The sequence below is a fragment of the Gobio gobio genome (assembly GCF_949357685.1).
Source record: "Gobio gobio genome assembly, chromosome: 11".
Lineage (NCBI taxonomy): Eukaryota > Metazoa > Chordata > Actinopteri > Cypriniformes > Gobionidae > Gobio > Gobio gobio.
Genome location: NC_137104.1, coordinates 28244266 through 28264187, shown reverse-complemented (window position 1 = coordinate 28264187; position 19922 = coordinate 28244266). Strand labels below are relative to the sequence as shown.

General features: G+C 37.4%; 1 protein-coding gene across 4 annotated transcripts in view; it reads right to left on the bottom strand.

Annotated features, from left to right (window-relative positions):
- ptprua (protein tyrosine phosphatase receptor type Ua) overlaps positions 1–19922 on the bottom strand; it is a 377653-nt gene that overhangs the window by 59766 nt on the left and 297965 nt on the right. For all 4 annotated transcript variants that reach the window (XM_079829338.1, XM_079829340.1, XM_079829339.1 and 1 more), the window contains exon 17: positions 18303–18490. In XM_079829338.1, the coding sequence (XP_079685464.1) occupies positions 18303–18490 (188 nt within the window). The remainder of the gene's footprint in view (positions 1–18302; positions 18491–19922) is intronic.

The following is a 19922-nucleotide window of genomic DNA, read 5'->3' as shown; positions in this document are numbered from 1 at the left end:
TCAGTTTTTTGTAATAAGTCCGAAATGACAAGGAGGCCGCCTCCCGCAATGCAAAGTCAATGGAGACGGTTTGATTGTTTTTCCCCCCGGTGGGCGTGGCCTTCAGATTATGACGCGTGTCGCTCTGTCTCTATTGGGATCGCTAGACGAGTAGGGTTGGGTATCGTTTGGATTTTTTACGGTACGGGTGCCAAACCCATACTTTTAAAACAGTACCGGTACCTAAACGGTGCCTGAACGATACTTAAAAAAAAAAAAAACGACGGTAGATGACATTAAAGAATGGCTTTTTATTGAGAAAAAAATATTAAAAAATATTTAAATTGAACAATTTATTAAAAGTTTAAAGTATACTAAAATATGTAAATATAAATAGATTTACTAAAACACAATTTACTAAAAATAATTCACAGTAAAACCTAACCCAACTACAATAGGCCTAGTTGAACACTAAATAACAGTTAAGGCCTTTGCACACTGAGTACGAAATTCGCATGCGAAATTTTCGCACGTCAAAAAATAAATTCGACCTCACGTTATGTCAATTACGCTTGCACACTGCCTCCGAAACGTTCGTCCGTTAAAAAAAAAATCGGAACAGGTTCGATTTTCTGCGTTTTTCGCATCCGTTTTTCCATCTACAGTTCTGATGCCCAACCTAAAACTGCTGGCAATGCTGGTGAATGAATCGCCAGTGCTCAGATACCTACAATTATATATACAAATATTATTGTATCAAAAATACTACAATATCACACAGCTATAATTATAGCACACCAACTCACTGTAAACCGTGTGTGTGTGCGCGTGCGAGCGGATCCTAGACATACTGCCAGTCTCTCAGGACTGGAAATTGGTGGTCTTCTTTTTAATATGTGGCTCCAGTATCGCTAGCAAAGCATCAAACGGAGCCACTGACATTCAACTTTGAATCGGTCTGGATAATCCCGCAGCTCCTTGATAAAGTGGAAGACGGCATTTTGTGTTGTTTTGCGTTTTTTTTCATAACGCATTCATAAATACGCATCGGACTCAGTGTGCAAGGTCTCTGTGCGTGACGAATTTTTCGGATCACGAATACGAAAAAACGCATGCGAGAAATTCGTATGGGATCAGTTTCCCGCCAAATTTATTGCAGTCACGCATAAAAAAATTATAAGCATGAATCAAAATTTTAAAAGCACATGTAAAAATATAACGCACAAAACTGAAAAATCAATGCAAAGTTAACCAGAATCACAAACAACGCAGTCACGGAAATAAAAATAATAAGCGTAAATCAAATATTTAAACAAGTTTAAAATTATATTGCTCAAAACTGAATCATGAATTCCAAATTTTCCGAATCGCTCACAAAATCATGTTTTCTGCTCTTATTTAAAATTTTTGCATGTCCGCGCTGTTTTCTCCTTTGCTCTTGTTTCCACATTCTCTGCTTGCGGTTTCAAATGTTGCAGTTCAAGTTTCATGTAAATTAGGGGCGGGTCTTAGCAACACCATTGGTCCACTAGCTCTAGATTGACAGCTCATCCTCAAGCCAATCAATTGAAGAGGGAAGTTTACGTCACTCCAATGCGACTCATGCATGCCGCAGTTCAGCCAGCCACTGTTGAGCTACGAGTAACGCGTTCTATATCTGCAAGGAAATACATTATTGTATTGTTATGAATATAATCTTAGGACTCTATTCTTTTTATGATAGACGTTTTAGGGGGGTTTCCTCACAATTAAAGCAGTAAAATGAACATTATCACTTACTGACGCTTGACTGGCCATCCAGCAGCCGCTTTTGAGCTAGTAGCCTATAATGCGTTCTCTATCACCAGTGGTGGAAGTAGGCCTAATAGGCTACAAATAACCAGAGACATATTGACTTTAGTAAAAGTAGAAGTACACAATGACAACCCTACTTAAGTAAAAGAGTACCTGATTTGAAATGTACTTCATGAGAATTAAAAGTAGTTGCATGACAATTTATTCTATTAATGTCTATTCTAATAATTTAAAAAAGTTTAATTAATTTAGTTTTGGGTTAATGTAATTGTGCTTACCATCTGTAGCCCAGTTTGCGTAAAAAGAGTGGTCATTTTCCTCCAAAGGGGAGAGTGACTTTCTGAAGATTTCTTTCATTTCTGAAGCTCATTCTGCTCGCAGCACCCTAAACCCAGAAAGCCCTTTGTGACATGCACTGGTTCGAATATAGGCTATCTGAAATAAGTAGCTAGGACTGCTTCCAACGAAAAAAAAAAAGCCTATTCGTTCATTTAGGCCGTTGTTCACACAGCGCTGGCGCCTCCATGTCATTGTCGGCTTACTCTGCTATATTTGCTTATTGTTTATTAAATCCAGGCAAATGGTTGATAAAACATTGATTAAAATTAAGATACAATTTATTTAAAACGAAATTCACTGAAAAGAAAACAAAACTTGTTGTCAAAATCAGTTCTGACACATTGCGCATCTTATCCTGTTCACTTTCATAATCAACGTAGATTAAATAAATAAAAAAACATTATAATATTTGAACATATGAAATTAAATACGTGTTTTAATTGGCTACGGGTTCTCGTTGTGCTTCGTCGAGTTTTGATGTGTTTTATAGATGCGATAATGTTTCTTATTCATATGTGGTTACATTCCACCACTGGCTGTGAAAAAATATTTCTTTGGAATGAGAGTGGCACTAACCAACTATTTGGGGTCATGATTAACCTCTCTAAAATGTTGATTGTGTAAATTTATATATTTAATAATATATTCATGATTGTAAACAAATATATTTCCTTGCACAAACATTGGGCCTTAGAGATCCGCGGCATCGCCGCGGACTCCGCGGATCGGGCGGATGACGTGACGAAAAATTTTATTTTAATATTTTAAATTCGGACGGGTGGTTCAACCATTCAAATTAATAAAAAAATATATATATATATAGGTTTACATTGTTAAATATTGTTGCAGCGCCTGGTAGGCCACTAAGCAAACCTGCGAGGAGCCCAGCTGTCAGTATGGAGGCCTAAACATCTCGAACATACTGCCTGCTTTGTTTCGATATTAGTTATATCTTAAAACAGCCAGTCATTGTAGTATCTCGGGGAATAGCCATTTAAAAGAGAGAACGCAATAGCTACACTTCTACCAATTCAATAACATCCACAGCAGAAAACGAAGAAATAGTCGGAAAACTTTGCCCATTAATTAGACATGTAAGGCAAGCAGGCAAGTTTTGGAGTTGTTATGGACAATAAAAAATGTGAACATGCGTTGCACAGTTGTGCGGTGGACTTTCAGCGAACGAATAGAGTCTGTTTTTCTTTAATATCGAGGCTCTATAGTTTGTTTCTTGTATGATTGTTAGGCCAAGACGCGCTCTCTTCCCATGCAGTCAAAATAACGGTTTAATTTCTTCAGGCTCGTCCTAGTTGTCACCCTGACATGACAGTGCATGTTAATTAGCCTATAATGTGAATTACTTGTTTATTTTATTCTTTTTGGAATAGGCATTAATTGGTAGTAGGATAAATAGCAGCATGTTGAAATTATGTGCCAAATTGCGTTTTTTATTACTATGATAAAATTGTACAGTAGCCTATTCAGGTAACGTCAGGTTTGCCGATGTGCGTTTTATTTATGGTGTTTATTTATTTTTGTCCCTGTGCGCCGATCGGTTCCCTGCTGATATTCTGGGGTAGGCTACAATATAGGCTAATCATAGCCAATATAGGCTAGCAGGAGCACGGCAAGTGGAGGTGCTGCAAATTTGAGTTAATTTACATGTATTCATTTTTAGCATTTAGTAATTTATTTGTACACTTTAAGTGGCCATTAAAAAAAGGCTTAATATTTATATGTTGAATTATGTTTTTAAAACATACATGAGGCCATATTGTGACCGTTGCGGTGTGCATATAGAGAATGCGTAGAGCAGTAATATTTCCTCCAGAGTGAGAGCGCCTTTCTGAAGATTCCGTTCATTTCTAAAGTTCACGCCTTGTGTCATGCTGGTTCCAATATATGCCTATCTGAAATAAATAGCTAGGGCTGCCCCCAGCTAAAGTTTTTTTTCCCTGTTTATTTAAGCGCTGGTGCCTCCATGCCGTTGTCTGCTATATTTGCTTATTATTTATTAAATCCTCGAAATTGGTTGACAAAACATTGATTAAAATTAAGCTACAATTTATACAAAACGAACTAATTTCTGACCCCCATGTCTTCTTACATATATAATAATCACATTTCATAATCAACGTAGGCTAAATGAAATGAAAAAATAACATTATAATATTTAAACATATGAAACTAAACAAGTAAATAGGCTACAGTAGCCTACAAAGAAATGTCATGTTGGAGCGGGATTTGAGCGCACGCCGTTTTACCGGTGAGCGGTTCATGAGCTCCTTTAGTCAAATGCTCTATAGGCTAAGGTAGGCAGGTTTTTTGCGTTAATTTTCATTTCCTGTCGCTGTGCAGGCTCTTTTATTGTATATGACAGTGTAAACAGCTCAATAACTATTTTAGTTAAAGGTTTAATGTAGGCCAGTCCATTGCATTACGATTGCTCGCGTCAGCATCGCCTTGCATCGCCCAACAAGGCTTTCTACAATCAGCGGATGGCGGGCAGGTGCGGCTTTGAACATTGGTCAAAAAACGTTGGGGCCGACGGATTCATAGCTGTCAACATTGAACTTTGAAAATAAGGGAGATTTCCCGGAATCCATCCACAAAATAAGGGATTTTTTTTACACGATTCTTACCCACAAACTTAAAAAAAAAGAGTTTAAAGAGTTTATAACTACACAAAATATTTTGATTTTGGCGTCAGCGTCCTGATCCATCATTGCACATCACACTCATCTACTCTACTCTCCTTGAAGTTTACTTCCCGCTACTTTTTCCCTCTTTCTCCCGCCTGCGGCTGCAACTGTCTTCTTCTTCTTCGATAGTAGCCTAAGCCAGTGTTTCCCAACCTTTTTTCAGTCATTTTATCATACGTTACGCTAGGGGTATAACGGTACAGATTGCTCACGGTTCGGTTTGTATCACGGTTTTAGGTTGACCGTTTCGGTACTGTTCAGTATTTGCTATGTTCAGGGAAAAAAGGACTACTGTAAAATAAAAAAAAGAAAATAATAAGAACAAATCATTTATATACAAGCAGCAGCACAAATAAATACTATTGAGCAAATATACTAATAAAATAAACTATGCTTTTCAGGTTTTTCAGGTACATCTAACATTAGTTTTCAGGAACAGAAATTGATCAAATGTAAAATAACATTGCATATTTGACTGTTTAAATTAAAGATTAATTCTATTAAACTTAAAAAAGCTATTCAATCAAGAGCAGTGAGTGATGCCCTTGTCTTTTGTTTGACATTAAACAGACAGCAGTAAAGGCTACTGCCCCTTTAAGACCTCAGATATGCGTTGTCTTTTCTGGACTGTATAAAGCTTACTTAAGCCATATACAGACTATGTCTGCTAGAATACTCATCAATATGGACATGTTGACATACTTTTTGCGTGAATTTGTCCGTTCAAGAGCAAGACTTGAAAGAGAACTCAATATTTGCGCGCTGAGAGACGTGTGCGCGCTCTCGGATGAGTGCACAGACACATTTTCTCACAGTGCGCGCGACTTCTCATTCGCGTCTTCTGGCACTAAACCAGATAGTTGCGTGTTCTGAGTTAAAACAATCAGAACGTAAAAATACGGGATATTTTACGGGAAAATACTAAAACGGGAAGACAGCGGGAAAAGAGCTAAAATACGTGAGAAACCCGGAAAAAACGGGAGGGTTGACAGCTATGCGGATTTTGTGATGCGGTTGCGGATAAAATAAAAGCCCATCCGTGCATCTCTGGGCCTATAGTGAACGTGTTTCGCTCACAGCCAAGCGTCAGTATGCACCCAGTCGTGATCATGTACATTTTACTGCTTTAATTGTGAGGAAACCCCCCTAAAACGTCTATCATACAAAAGAATAGAGTCCTAAAATTATATTCATAACAATACAATAATGTATTTCCTTGCAGATATAGAACGCGTTACTCGTAGCTCAACAGCGGCTGGCTGAACTGCGGCATGCATGAGTCGCATTGGAGTGACGTAAACTTCCCTCTTCAATTGATTGGCTTGAGGATGAGCTGTCAATCTAGAGCTAGTGGACCAATGGTGTTGCTAAGACCCGCCCCTAATTTACATGAAACTTGAACTGCAACATTTGAAACCGCAAGCAGAGAATGTGGAAACAAGAGCAAAGGAGAAAACAGCGCGGACATGCAAAAAATTTAAATAAGAGCAGAAAACATGATTTTGTGAGCGATTCGGAAAATTTGGAATTCATGATTCAGTTTTGAGCAATATAATTTTAAACTTGTTTAAATATTTGATTTACGCTTATCATTTTTATTTCTGTGACTGCGTTGTTTGTGATTCTGGTTAACTTTGCATTGATTTTTCAGTTTTGTGCGTTATATTTTTACATGTGCTTTTAAAATTTTGATTCATGCTTATTATTTTTTTATGCGTGACTGCAATAAATTTGGCGGGAAACTGATCCCATAAATTCGGACTCAGTGTGCAAAGGCCTTTACAGTACTAATAACAGCAAAGTAGTTGGTATTGTATGCTACAAACCAGCTTCAAGGTTTAGCTTTATTTTGAAATATGAACATATTCTCTGGCTAAATATTTTAGAAAGCATCGCCTTATTGTTTCCATTGCGACGCGTCATGCTTCTCACATGACACAGCAGCTGCAATAGTGCTGTATGACAGCTGTATCAGTTTTTTCTTTTTAATTCAAAATATTCACAAACTTGTTAACTATGTCATGAACTATCTGATAGTCTGATTTTCAAATATGTGTGAGTGAATGTGTGTTAGTTGATCTATAATGCGCGATGGGCGCCGCCATGTTACTTTGCGCCTCAGAGAATCGAATCTGTTGGATTTACATCACATAAATTCATCCTCGCCTCACGAAATAAATGAAAGTAAGTGCCCGCTGAACTGGGAGAAGAATAGAGTAAACTATGTAATCTGTTAATGTGTAACCCTATAGACGAGGGCTTAATGAACTCATTTTTGTGAAAACCTCAAATTCGACCAAAATTGACATTTTTCACAGTTTTGGCTGTAGCTCGTAATTAGCCTGGATTGGGCCTGGATTTATTTTCCAAGAGGACAATGACCCGAAAAACATTCTTCCACAGAGGGTATCTGCTTAAATATTGAAAATGATGGACTGGCCCCCTAGAAGTTCGGACCTCAACCCCATCGAGTACATTTTGGGCAAGTTGCAAAAAAAACTGGACAGATCTATTGTACATTCAAAGGAAAGCCCTTGGCTTCAGTTGCAGAAGGCATGGGATAACATTAGTGTTGAAGTACTCAGAAGAAATATATTGACACTATGCCAGAGAGATGTGCTGCTAATTGCTGCAAAAGGTGGACATACCAAATATTAATGTGGATAAGTGGATAAAAACTGTACGACTCACTTCATTTGATATTTGATGTGCTCAGAGCAACCATCTGCATGTTTCATGAACATTATGAAATGAAATCATGTTTTGGAGGCAAAAAAATATCTTCAGATCTGTCAGGTGTTCTAATAATAATTTGACACCACTATATATACAGTATATACTGTATGTATATCACTAAAATAATGCAATAAACATAAATGCACATAACTGATAAGAAAAAAAAAAAAGGTAATTTCATTGAAAAATCATTTAATGTGAGCTGCCAAAAAGAATTCTGGGAATGTCAATATCAGTTTTTTTTTGTAAACTTACATGAAATGTGAAACGGAATTAGTTTTTACAGTCTTTCATGTTTTTTTAAAGCAGCGGCTATTTGCACTAAGCAATAGATATTTACACCAAGTGTTAATAGCAACTAGATTCTATTTACACAAAGTGAAAATAACATATTTTCTTAGCGATGGATGATATTTACACTAAGTGCAAATAGTGATAGATGCCATTTACTAAGTGAAATAGCATACTTAGTGAAAACAGTAATATATTCTATTTACACCATATAAAAGTAGCAGTTCTTTGCAATATGTGTAAATAGTAATTACATGCAATTTATACTTTATTTTGACAGATACATACTATTTGCACCTCAGTATTGTTGTACATTCACAGGATGCAATGATAACAGAGAATTATTAAAATTATTAAATGGATGCCGCCTTAATGGGACAATAAAAGCCCTCCCTACACATATCCCTAACGTTAGGCACTTTATTTCCACATTTAGAACATTATCTTAATTTTTATTGAAAGCAAATGCCTTTCCGATGTGATTTGTGATGAGAAAAGGGATAAGAGTGAGCTGAGCTCTGCAAAAGGCGATTCGAACCCCGGTTGATCTGTCAAAACAAAGTTCCTTAAGCCTTTTGCTTTACTGATTGCACCACCGAAGATGTTGAAATACGAGCGTTTTTTATGTTGTTTGGCCCACCAGGCATTGTTAGGCAGAGCTAGTGCGAATAGCACTTGCCAACAAGGCACGCTATTTGCACTTGGTGTGAATAGACACTCCGTATTTTTTAAATGGATACATGTATTAACATTCATGGCAGCGTGTTTTTCATCATATGATGATTAAACTATAAAGAATATAACTTTATAACTGCATCCTATACAACCTAGCACTCCCTAGCACTAGCACTCTCCAAGCTGGCCAAATGCAAATTGCGCTAAATTTGGGACTGTTTGTGGCATTACCTCATTTGCATAATTCCTTTAGTGAAGCTGGTAGAACAACACAGACAACACATGCAAATGAATGAAGCTATCAGTGTGCAAATCATTCTTAATGAATGCTTTCTTCTTCATCCTTTGGGGTCTTGATTTAATATTGTACAGCACATATTTAACAGCACCCATTGTGAGATGGGCACCAGATATAGCTTTGCATCCCTTTCACATTTGCAGGTACTGTTTAGTCATTTATTTATAATTTTATAACACATTTAACTTTCTTTCGTGTAAGAAAAGCATTGTACTTTCTCAGTGTCAAACTCAAGAAAAGCAAGTAGCTGACAGTTTTTCAGTACCTTCTGTTTGTGCATGCATGTACAGAGAAAGCTGTGAGCCCTGCCAACCTACTCCAACTGTCTAAGTGTTTTCTAATGTCGCATATTTTTTGAGCTAATGTGTGACAGATGTTTAGCACACATTCCACCCGAAAGCAGGTGAAGCGTAGCACCTGGCAATTACATCTAAATGACTGTAATTTAAAAAAGGACCCCACGAAATAAGTGCAAGTCACGTTTTCCCACTCGTCCATTAAGTCCCCTTCGCACTCGCTTTTTATCAAGTCAGATGCAGTTTACGAACCAGATGCATAATCAGGAGGCTGATGTTAATTTCTCATTGGGCACAGCACTTTTTTTCTCTGAGTGTGTAAGAGCTTTCCTTTGTTCTAAAACAACAAATGAAGATGGAGGCAGAAGTAAGAGAGAATGTAATTATACATATATTATCATTTATATCGTAAAAATATATAGTGTTGAAAAAAAAGAAAGAAATCTGCTTAATTTAAGGTAAAAAACAAAGGTAGCTGTGGCTGCCAAAACTTTACCGTAAAAAATATGGTAGCAACATACAGACAATTTTACAAAATGAACTTCAATTTACAGTGAAAAACGTATATTCATTAACTAAAATAATGTTAATATAGCAAATTTCAAAAATATGTCTTTTAGATAAGTCTATATAGATATAGAATATACTGACAACCACCTTAAAATCACAGGTGGTAAAGAGAAAACTATGATGAATCAATGCTCATCACAAGTAACTTTTCCATAAGATGAGGTATTAAAGGGATGTGTCACAGCTGCCAGTCACAGCAGTGAAAAATAAGCAATTTCCTCAGTCACTTTAATTTCTGTTTCTGTTATAATGTGTACATATTACAGGTTACACATTACTAAAAAATCTACCCACTACGTTATAGAATCTATATGTGCAGAGTTCAGGGAGACACTACTGTAACGGAGGTGCTTCTGTAGGCAAACAGAGTTGGGAATGTGTCTGCAGTGTCTGCTGTGTCTGATGGTCTTAGTTTGGATTGCCTGCCAGAAGGAAGCTGTTAGAACAAGCAGTGACCAGTGTTTCTTTTAACATTTTTTTAGCAGAGCAAAACAAGACACGATTACACTTTCAGTCTCTGAAGAATTGTATGAGACAAGGTTGTATTTGAGGAATTACATGCATTGATGTGCTTTCTGACAGAAGTAATGTTCTTTTATATCACATCTGAGAGTGAGATGAGAAGAAGAATTTGCAGAATTAGTCTGACTGTATAATCTCTGATCCCCTCGGAGCGGTGTGCAGGGGTGTGTTTCCTGAAATCAATGATGTTTTCAAAAGTCGTAGGACATTTTCAGACCTATAGACAGGGCTTGATATTAACTTTTTTGCTGACCAGCCACTGTGGCTAGTGGTTTTCCAAAGCTACTAGCCATTGGCCACAATTTCCAAGATACCATGGGAAAAACTACCATTTAGCATTTTTTACATTATCTCATAATTTGGCAGCAGGTATATTAGGCTTCTGTCACTTTAAAACCTGACGCATGGATCCATTATACTGTTATACATGCATTTTCTTTCTCAACTCTGTTAACGTTCACTTAAAACATAACCGACTTGTGCTTACGTGAATACTTGCCATTTTGACATTATTTTGTATGTACTTGACTGTTTAAGGCAGTGAAAATGAAGACAAAATAGTTTTATGTGTGCGCACTTTGGATGTGAGCACAAAATCTGTGGGAATGGGTAAAATAATGCGCAATGCACGCAATCCCACGCCAAAATTCAAGCCCTGTAACACCAACAATATTCATCCGGCGCAAATGAAACAAATGAGTGAGAGGACGCGGGTTTGTGTTGTGTCAACTCACTGTCGGAGAGATGAGAGAGCAAGAAAGCACAGCTGGTATCATGTATCTGTTTTGCAGAACATTTGTATTGGAAGCATTTCAGTATCGATATGTATAAAAAAAATCGATATTTTTGACAAGACTGCACTGCATTACAGACAACTGCTGAAATCCACTCGCATTTGATGGGTTGGCGGGTGTTAATGTCAAGCCCTGCCTATCATTTACTTCGTTCTGAAACAGGGACTTACATTGTTACAATGTTGCATTTTCTTCTTGGATTGCTTTAACAAGGCAACATTTCAGCGTATGCTACCAAACAGTCACATGTGAGTAAATATGTCCTCTCATTGGTCAGAACTGTTTATGTTCCAGATTTCCACTCATAGTGTCATCCAATTAAGATGGATTGACAAGCTCACTCCGTGGGCTTGTTGTGGCTTTATCTGTAGTCGGTGTTACATCGATTTTAGAATGTATGTAAGCTTTCATTCCCACTGTAACTGTGCTGCAAATCAAAAGTTTGGAATAATTACAAATTTTTTGTATGTTTTTGAAAAAAGTCTCTTATGACTTGAATTTATGAGCTAAATTTTTAGCAGCCATTATGCCTATGTCTTCAGTGTCACACAATCCATCAGAAATCATTCAGTAATCCTTCAGAACATATTGTCTCTAATTTGCCAGAAAGACATTCATGCCCAAGAGTAAGAGACAGTAAAAGATATGGGATGGTCGTATAAATATTATGTGCTTCTTTTAGATCCAGATGTTGCATGACAAAGCTTAAGGCCATTTTCACAACATCACTGACTGATTTACTGGACTCTTTAGAAAACTGCTGTGGATCCAAATAAGCAAAAGAGGCTGATTTCAGATATGTACAAAGCATTAAAATGAGTGTAGCAGGAGTGTAATCACTGAGACCCCCCACACACACACACCCCACAGTTTTGCACTGTACACTGATTGGTCTGTGAAGATATTTAGGTCTATTGATGTATTTGTCAGTCATACAAATAATATGTATTTTGGTATATTGTATTTTGTTTTTAAAAGGGGACCTATCATGCCCCTTTTTACAAGATCTAATAAAAGTTTCTGGTGTCCGCAGAATGTGTCTGTGAAGTTTCAGCTCAAAATACCCCACAGAATATTTATTATAGCATGTCAAATTTGGATGTGAGCAAAAACACGCAGTTTCGTGTGTTACACATTTTAATGCAAATGAGCTGCTGCTCTACACTCCCTTTCCAGAAGAGGGCAAAGCCTTTACAGCTCATGCTTTGGATACGCTGGCAACAACAAAACTGGAGAACCTCAGGCAGTCAAATGTCAGAAATTGCCAGTAGTGATTTTCAGCCTTATATGTTTGAACCGGAGTCGGATGCAGATTATGGAAGATGTTACTTTAGTTTTAGAATGCAACAGGTTTCAAATGTTAATGAATGGTTGATTGATGAATTTATTTAGTTGTTGTGGAGTTAACTTTATTCAACTTAGCACTATTAGCCTGTTCCATCATGATCATCTATAAACTGTTTTACAGGTGCTCATGTGGGAACTGTAGAAAGATGTCTACAGAGACAGAGAATATATGCTGAGTCTGCTGCATTTTGTTTAATTATGGTTATAATTTATATAATCATCTTTATCCACATTAGCTGTGCGATAATTGTTCTGGATATCAAGTTTGAGCATGACCAGTTGGTATCAACCCATCTTTCAGAATCAATTTTTACGTAAATCCAGCTTTGAACTTACCCTTGTTTGTCAAGCAGTCCGTAAAATGATTTGCACAAATATAAAGACTTTCCCTAATTTCTAACATTTCGTTCATAAATGAAATTCATCCACTGTGTCCTCAGTGGCTCAGATGCCTGGAATCTCTGGAGACTCAAAACAGAACATTAGCAATTTTTATGTGGCACAGACATTATATCAATAAGTGCTATAACGCGGATATAAACATGGTGGACTAATGTGTGGCTCACACAGGGCAGGATCTATGCTAATAGGGCAGATCGTCACCAGCCATGGGTGGGGCTTGTCCGTACTGAAATCTGACAGCGTATTTTCTGACACTTCTTCTGATTTATGGGGATTATAAAAAAAGAGTGGGTGGAATTTTACCATCATAGGCTGGTTGTTTTCACACACTGTTCAAACACCATGCAAAAGTGAATTTTGTATAATATGTCCCCTTTAAATGTAGTTGGAGATACTGGTGCCTCTTAACCCATTTGTGCCCACATTTTTCTGAATGGTTTCATGCATATAGTCATGTTAATAGTGTCCTATGTGAAGATGTTCTGCATTTATTTTCCCCAGGTATTAATTTTTTTTCTTGAAAATCGTATTTGAATGTGCGGCAACTATAGTTGCCGGTGGGCAAATTTGTTGTATGCACCCCTTCAATGTCAAATTTGACTAGGATGAGAACATTTGGCATCTAACTCAAAATAACTGCTTTCATCAGATCAATCTTTATTCACAAACAAATTTATTAAGTATAAAAGTCGAAGAACATTCGATGCAAACTCAAAAAAGCTGCATCTATCTTATAATCTGTTGAATATGAAAAAACAACAAACAACAAATATCTTAAAACAACAACAAAAGTCTTAAAGTGGTGGAACATAGAGCAGAACAAAGTGCAGCCATTAAGTTGCCCTTACAGGGCATTGTGTATCAAAAAGTTAAATGAAAATAAATTAATATAATGACGAAAAAATTACATCTATACAACATAAATAAATTAGCCTGACAAGTCAGACCCACATCAAGATGTTGGGTCTGGAAACTCACCATTGACAGGGCTCAATCCGAGGGGCGGGATAAACGGTTGTCTTTCAAATTCCCTTCGCATACAATTGGATAGCGTCATAAGCGCCACAACCAACCAGAGCGAAGAAGAAGGTGAAGCCGAGCTAACGTTAGTTGATAGACTTTCGCCGTATCCGGTAGGCAAAACTTCGAATATATCTTCTTTTCTTAAGAATGACTTCACTGCCGTTCTTTGTTCTTTTCTCAAAGAAAAGCTCAACTCCAAGTCTTCCAGAGTCGCGGCCAAAGCCGATTCAAAAGACCGCTGTTCATCAGCTTTGTTTACGAGTAGCACGCAGAACCTCTGCAACTGAGACTGACAAATTGATGTATTTGTCAGTCATACAAATAATATGTATTTTTGTATATTGTATATTGTTTTTAAAAGGGGACCTATCATGCCCCTTTTTACAAGATCTAATAAAAGTCTCTGGTGTCCGCAGAATGTGTCTGTGAAGTTTCAGCTCAAAATACCCCACAGAATATTTATTATAGCATGTCAAATTTGGATGTGAGCAAAAACACGCAGTTGTATTTTTGTATATTGTATATTGTTTTTAAAAGGGGACCTTATGTTAAGCCCGCCCACCGACTCTACACACGCTGTGATTGGCCTGACCAGAGTTTGTTTTTTCCAGCTCTCAGGTCTACCGAGAGTTGCTAGACTACACTCGCGTCAAAATAAAATTTCTGCCGCTAGGGTGCGTCTAGATTTCTAGGCTATAAATAAATAAATAGTCCCATAGTATTCAATGGCTGACTGTAGTAGGTGATTTCATATAATAGTGTAAATGTAAACTCATTACTTGTCTGAATTTACACATTATAATGGAATCGTAAGCTACTAGTCATAAAATGAATTAGGGTGCTTGACCGATTAGAATGAAACGCATCCATTCCAAACTGGATGAAGGGTCCTCGATATTTTGGCCCTTACACGACACAATATCATAAAATATGAGATTTTTCCCTATCAAATTAAGGTCTACTGTACAGTAGAGATGTCAGTTAAAGGGTTAAGTTATGTTTTAGGTGGGATATTATGAAAGCAAAAAGCCCTAAACAAGACCAAAAATCTTGATTTATGAACCTGTTAACACAGTATACCCCATTTCCCCATTATATCTACTTACAAGTCATTATATCCTTTATTTGGTTGTTTTCTTGCGTGTCATTTAGATATAAAACATGGATACTATCTAGAAAAATACTTACAAAAGGAAAATGACAACTATACACTGCGGCAACTATAGTTGCCGGTGGGCTTAAATGGGTTAACAGTTTAGTTCACTTAAATTATTTTCTTTTACCTCAAGGCCACTAAAATATCTTGTAGAAGGTGAGACACTAGTCCTTTAAATTTTTGGTTTCAATTGTCCAAAAAGTGCATTGTTGTGAATGGGAATGCTAGTATTAGAGTCCACCTTGGTCCATTGAGCTTTATCAAATGGCACAGTTGGTGTACTAGTTAGTGTACTTGCGGCCTTTAGGGAGTCCCACTTTAAAAAGCATATGATGCACCCTCGATTCACCCTTTTGCACAACTCTGCAAAGGCAGCATTTGGGCCACAGCCATAGCTGTGTCGTATATTAAGCTTTTCTGATTGGCAGTGATTGTTGCTTCACTCAGTATTTGCTTTCATTGAGGACAAAAAAAAAATACTGGATACTTTGTTAAGACACAGTTTTGTATTTTTCTGATTGCTGTACTTTCAATAACCATATCTCTCGCTCTCTCCCTCTCTCTCTGTCCATCTGTCCTGTCGTCATTGAAGATCACCCCAGGCTCAGCTGCTACACAGGGTGACATTCTCATCAAAGTATGCCATTCTTTCATTCTTCCTAAACCAAATCACATAATCAATATTTGTCTCCACCTCAAAACAGTTCTCTTTCTCCCTCTAGTCTATTGAAGATAGTGAACTCAACAAAAAAAAGGCACAAGAAAGATTGTTTTGATTTCGAAGTAGAATGTCTTTAAAATATACTTCACGCACTTCTACTATCACATTACTCTTTGAATTGATGTATAGTTCTAAATTTCTAAACCCTCTAAGAGTGCTTTCAGACTAGAACTTTATGAGCACACTCATATTTGTTTGAGACTTCAGGTCGCGCACCCGCAAACCTTGAAAGCCCTAAAAAGGTGGCTGTTCTGTGTTGACCCTTTGGAAACAAAGCCATATGTTCAAAAACCAAAATACAAAAGCAAGGATGAGCAACCCTGTCCATTTTGCAGAATTCTCCTGCACAGCCATTATAGCAACAGGTGTAAACCGTGTTGCTGCTTTGATGATGCAATTAAACTCTGGTTTGGACCAAGCAATTGAATCACGTGTGAAAGCTGCCTAAATCCAAGACACATAAAGAACATTTTCAGCCATCGCTGAGTGTTTGTCATCCTAATTTTTGTGGTGTGCTCTGCACCGTTACCACTAGTCGAAACCCCATCGGCAGCTTTTCGGTTGACTGGGCATGTTCAATTGGTGGAGGCGCCCGTTGGTGAGAGAAGTCTCTGATTGGATGTTCAGCTTTGCAAACCAGTGCACATGAAGAAAAACAAAAGTGATGAAGGCAAGCAAACAACAGAGTCAAGAGGGCACACACAGAATGATCTTCTCATTTTCCATCGTCATTTGATCTGTGATGTTTTTATCAAATATGTAATATAGAATGTTCTGCTTTTTTCGGTTTGTATATCCACAGTCCTAGATTTTCTGGTTTCCCTTTTTGAATGACGAATGCAGATATCGGCCACCTGCTGATATAAACAGTTATTTCCTCTCATGCAGGTGCAGAACATACATACTAGTGTTCAGTAGTTTTTGTTTTAGTTTTAACAGCTTTTGGAAGCAACATTGCAGAAACCAAAGGTATAAAATAGATGTAAGCGACTCTATAAATTGACTCTTTGAAAAGTACTAGCCACCCCTTGTGAAAAAGTAGTATACCTTAGCATATTTAAAAAAATATATATTATGTAAATAATATACTTTAAAATAATATAATTAATCGCAAACGGAAAGTAATGTTTTCAGACACTTAAATATCAATTAATTGTTAATAATGTGCAATGGGCCTCATACACTCTGCAAAGTTTAAGAATGACTCAAATTTGTTAAAGAATAGATTATTCCATATGATTATAGAATACCACAGTCACTCCTGAACTCACAGTCACAGTTGACAATGATAACCATAGCAATGCTCTGGATACTTGTAGCTGTAAACAAAAAAACAAGAATCCAAACATGGATGGTGAGATAAGCTGTCAGCGTCTAAACATATTTGCATCAACTAGTCGCTGTGGCTCACAGGTGCGCATATAGCTTAGTGTGGGTGACGGGCATGGGCTGCGAGTTGGCTATGATGCTGCATATTTTGTTGCAGGCTAGTCACAGACTTAAAATGTCAAAAAGGGATAGGCTTCAGTCTTGTATTGTGTGCTCGGCTTTAGCTGGAGTGGATGTGGTCTGCATTAGAGCATCAGACAAATCATAGAGCCAACTATGACCTTACCCTCAGCGAGTACCATGAGAACAATGTCTTTAGCAGAAACATGAAGAGGTTTTTAGCAGAAGCACATGAGACAGCCACGGCAACCATTCAGAGGCTTCTTCCACCCTTCTAAGAAATTGTGTCCCAAGACTCTTGCAGCCACTGTCCCTTTTTAGGTCCAAAATAATAAGAAAAAAGGTAGAAGCATGTATTCTTTTTGAGTCATTAATCTGAGCTCATGAGGCACATTAATCCCTCCTTCAGAATCCATGTATTCCACCGAGAAAGTACGGAAAGAGCAAAGAAGAATTGTAGGTATTATTAATACATAGGTGGAATATTTTGATTGAGAAATGTCTTTTCTGTGAAGGGATGATATGAAATACCTTTAAATGGTTTGACAACACTTTGCTCATACTGGAGCCAAGTTCTGACATTAGTGTACAAGTCACGTTCTGGAGCTATCCATGTTTTTTTATAAAACACACTTCTCAGCATGAGGGCTAAGAACGAGAACATACACTATCGTTCAAAAGTTGTGTTTTTTTCAACCAGGTTGCATTTATTTGCTCAAAAATACAGTAAAAATAGTAATATTGTCAAATATAATTACAATTTAAAATAACTGATACATTTATAATTAATTTATTCCTCTGATGGAAAAGTACAATTTTATTAATACTCCTGTCTTCAGTGTCACATGATCATTCAGAAATTAATTATATTATGTTGATTTGGTGCTTAAGAATCTTGTTAATATCAATGTTGAAAATGTTTGTGCTGTTAAAAAAAATGTTTCCAGAACTTTTTGACAGATATAAAGTTCAGGAGAGCATTTGTGTTACATACAAATCTTTGTTGTCATTATAAATGTATTTAATGTCACTTTGGAGGCAATGTAGGTTCTTCAAATAACATAAGCTAATAGATCTGCACAGTTTTGCTTCAAGTTATAAAACTCCTTACTCGGTTTCCCATTACTACATGTCACTGTCTAACCCAGTAGGCATATATTTGCTGAATTGCTTGTCAAATCCCCTATATAACCTCAACGGACCCTCACCTCGTACTCCTGTTTGAAGCCGTACCCCTCTCCTGTCTTCATCTGGTTGATGTGCTGGAGCAGGTCTGCCACTCTCACAGCCGGGTGGAGCTGCCCTGTGTGGTATGGAGAACTTTTTCTCCTGCAATGCCTTCTGGGAGAACCACCCAGCAGGCTGCTGGACTCGTTTACAGTGCTGCGCGGCTCATCTGAGGAGTGAAGAGAAGGAAAGATAAACACAAATAGACTGTGTGTGGAGCAAAGGGAAGAAACTACAGGTAACTTGAAAATTGCAGTGGGACATGTTTTACTGAAGGTGTGAACCGTAACGGCAGAGGGAGTTGTCTTCCTGATACTGTGAATCGCAGTCAGTGTGCGAGTGTGAATTGAAGTAAAACTGCAGGGGCAAATATGTTATTGTCACGGTGTGGTTATCTTAGGAACAAACTGAAGAATCAAAAGATCAAATCCAAATGAAAACTTTAATTATAATGCTATGGAACAGGCAGATGGACAAAGAAACACACACTAACACAATGGTGACTGGACCAAGAGTGCAGGGAAGGGTGCAGCTTAAATAACAAACTGAAACAAGATCAAGTAATGTTAAGTTTGCTTTGTAGCTGGTTGGCTTGATCCTTGGATTATAACACTTTAACAAAGTCTTTTTGTTTTTAAATCCCCATGAGAAAAAAAAAATGGCCAAATTACTTCCAGAACAAACGGCACTGAAAAAGTGGACGAGCACTAATGCACTCTACTGTTTCCACTACTTTCATGTAACATTTACACAATGGCCATCAACCCATATAGCGTTAGAATTAGTGACATTTATTACCAGCTCACTGGCTTGATACTGTTCCAGAGGACAGCTAGTTTACTTTTCAGTGAGAGAGGTGAGGCAGAAAATTTAGAATAGAATAGAATAGAATAGAATAGAATAGAATAGAATAGAATAGAATAGAATAGAATAGAATAGAATAGAATAGAATAGAATAGAATAGAATAGGCAGAGGGCCAGCGCTTTCACTTTACTGGCACACTACAAAACTTGTCGGACACAGACTCATAGACGAGTGGGAGGATGTTTAATATGTAGAGATAGATTATAGTGATCCATATGCAAATAATGACTAATGGAGATAAACAGTGTTAAGTGTTTACTGTGACTGTAATTATCTCAACAACTTTGTTCACTTGTTCACCTGTTTTCCAATACAAGCATTACATGTGATGTGATGTGTGTGTGTGTGTGTGGTTCAGGTATACCCAACACTATTGGGACAAAATGCCACAAAGATGGCAATATCTGAAATCCTTGTCATTATGGGGACATTTTTTGGTCGCCATGAGGAAAACAGCTTATACTGTATATCATACTAAGAGCTGTTTTTTGAAAATGTAAAAATGCGGAAATCTTTCTCTGATGGGTAGGTATAGGGGATAGAATATATAGGGCCCGATTTACTAAAAGCTTGCGCCAACGCAAACCCTCTTTTGGCGTTAAAAAACTATTGTCAGGATTTACTAAAGAAAGTGGACCTTTTTTCACCAAGCTGCTTGGCAATTTCCCCATAGCCCTCTCCAGCTTTGTGGAGGTGTACAATTTTGTCTCTAGTGTCTTTGGACAGCTCTTTGGTC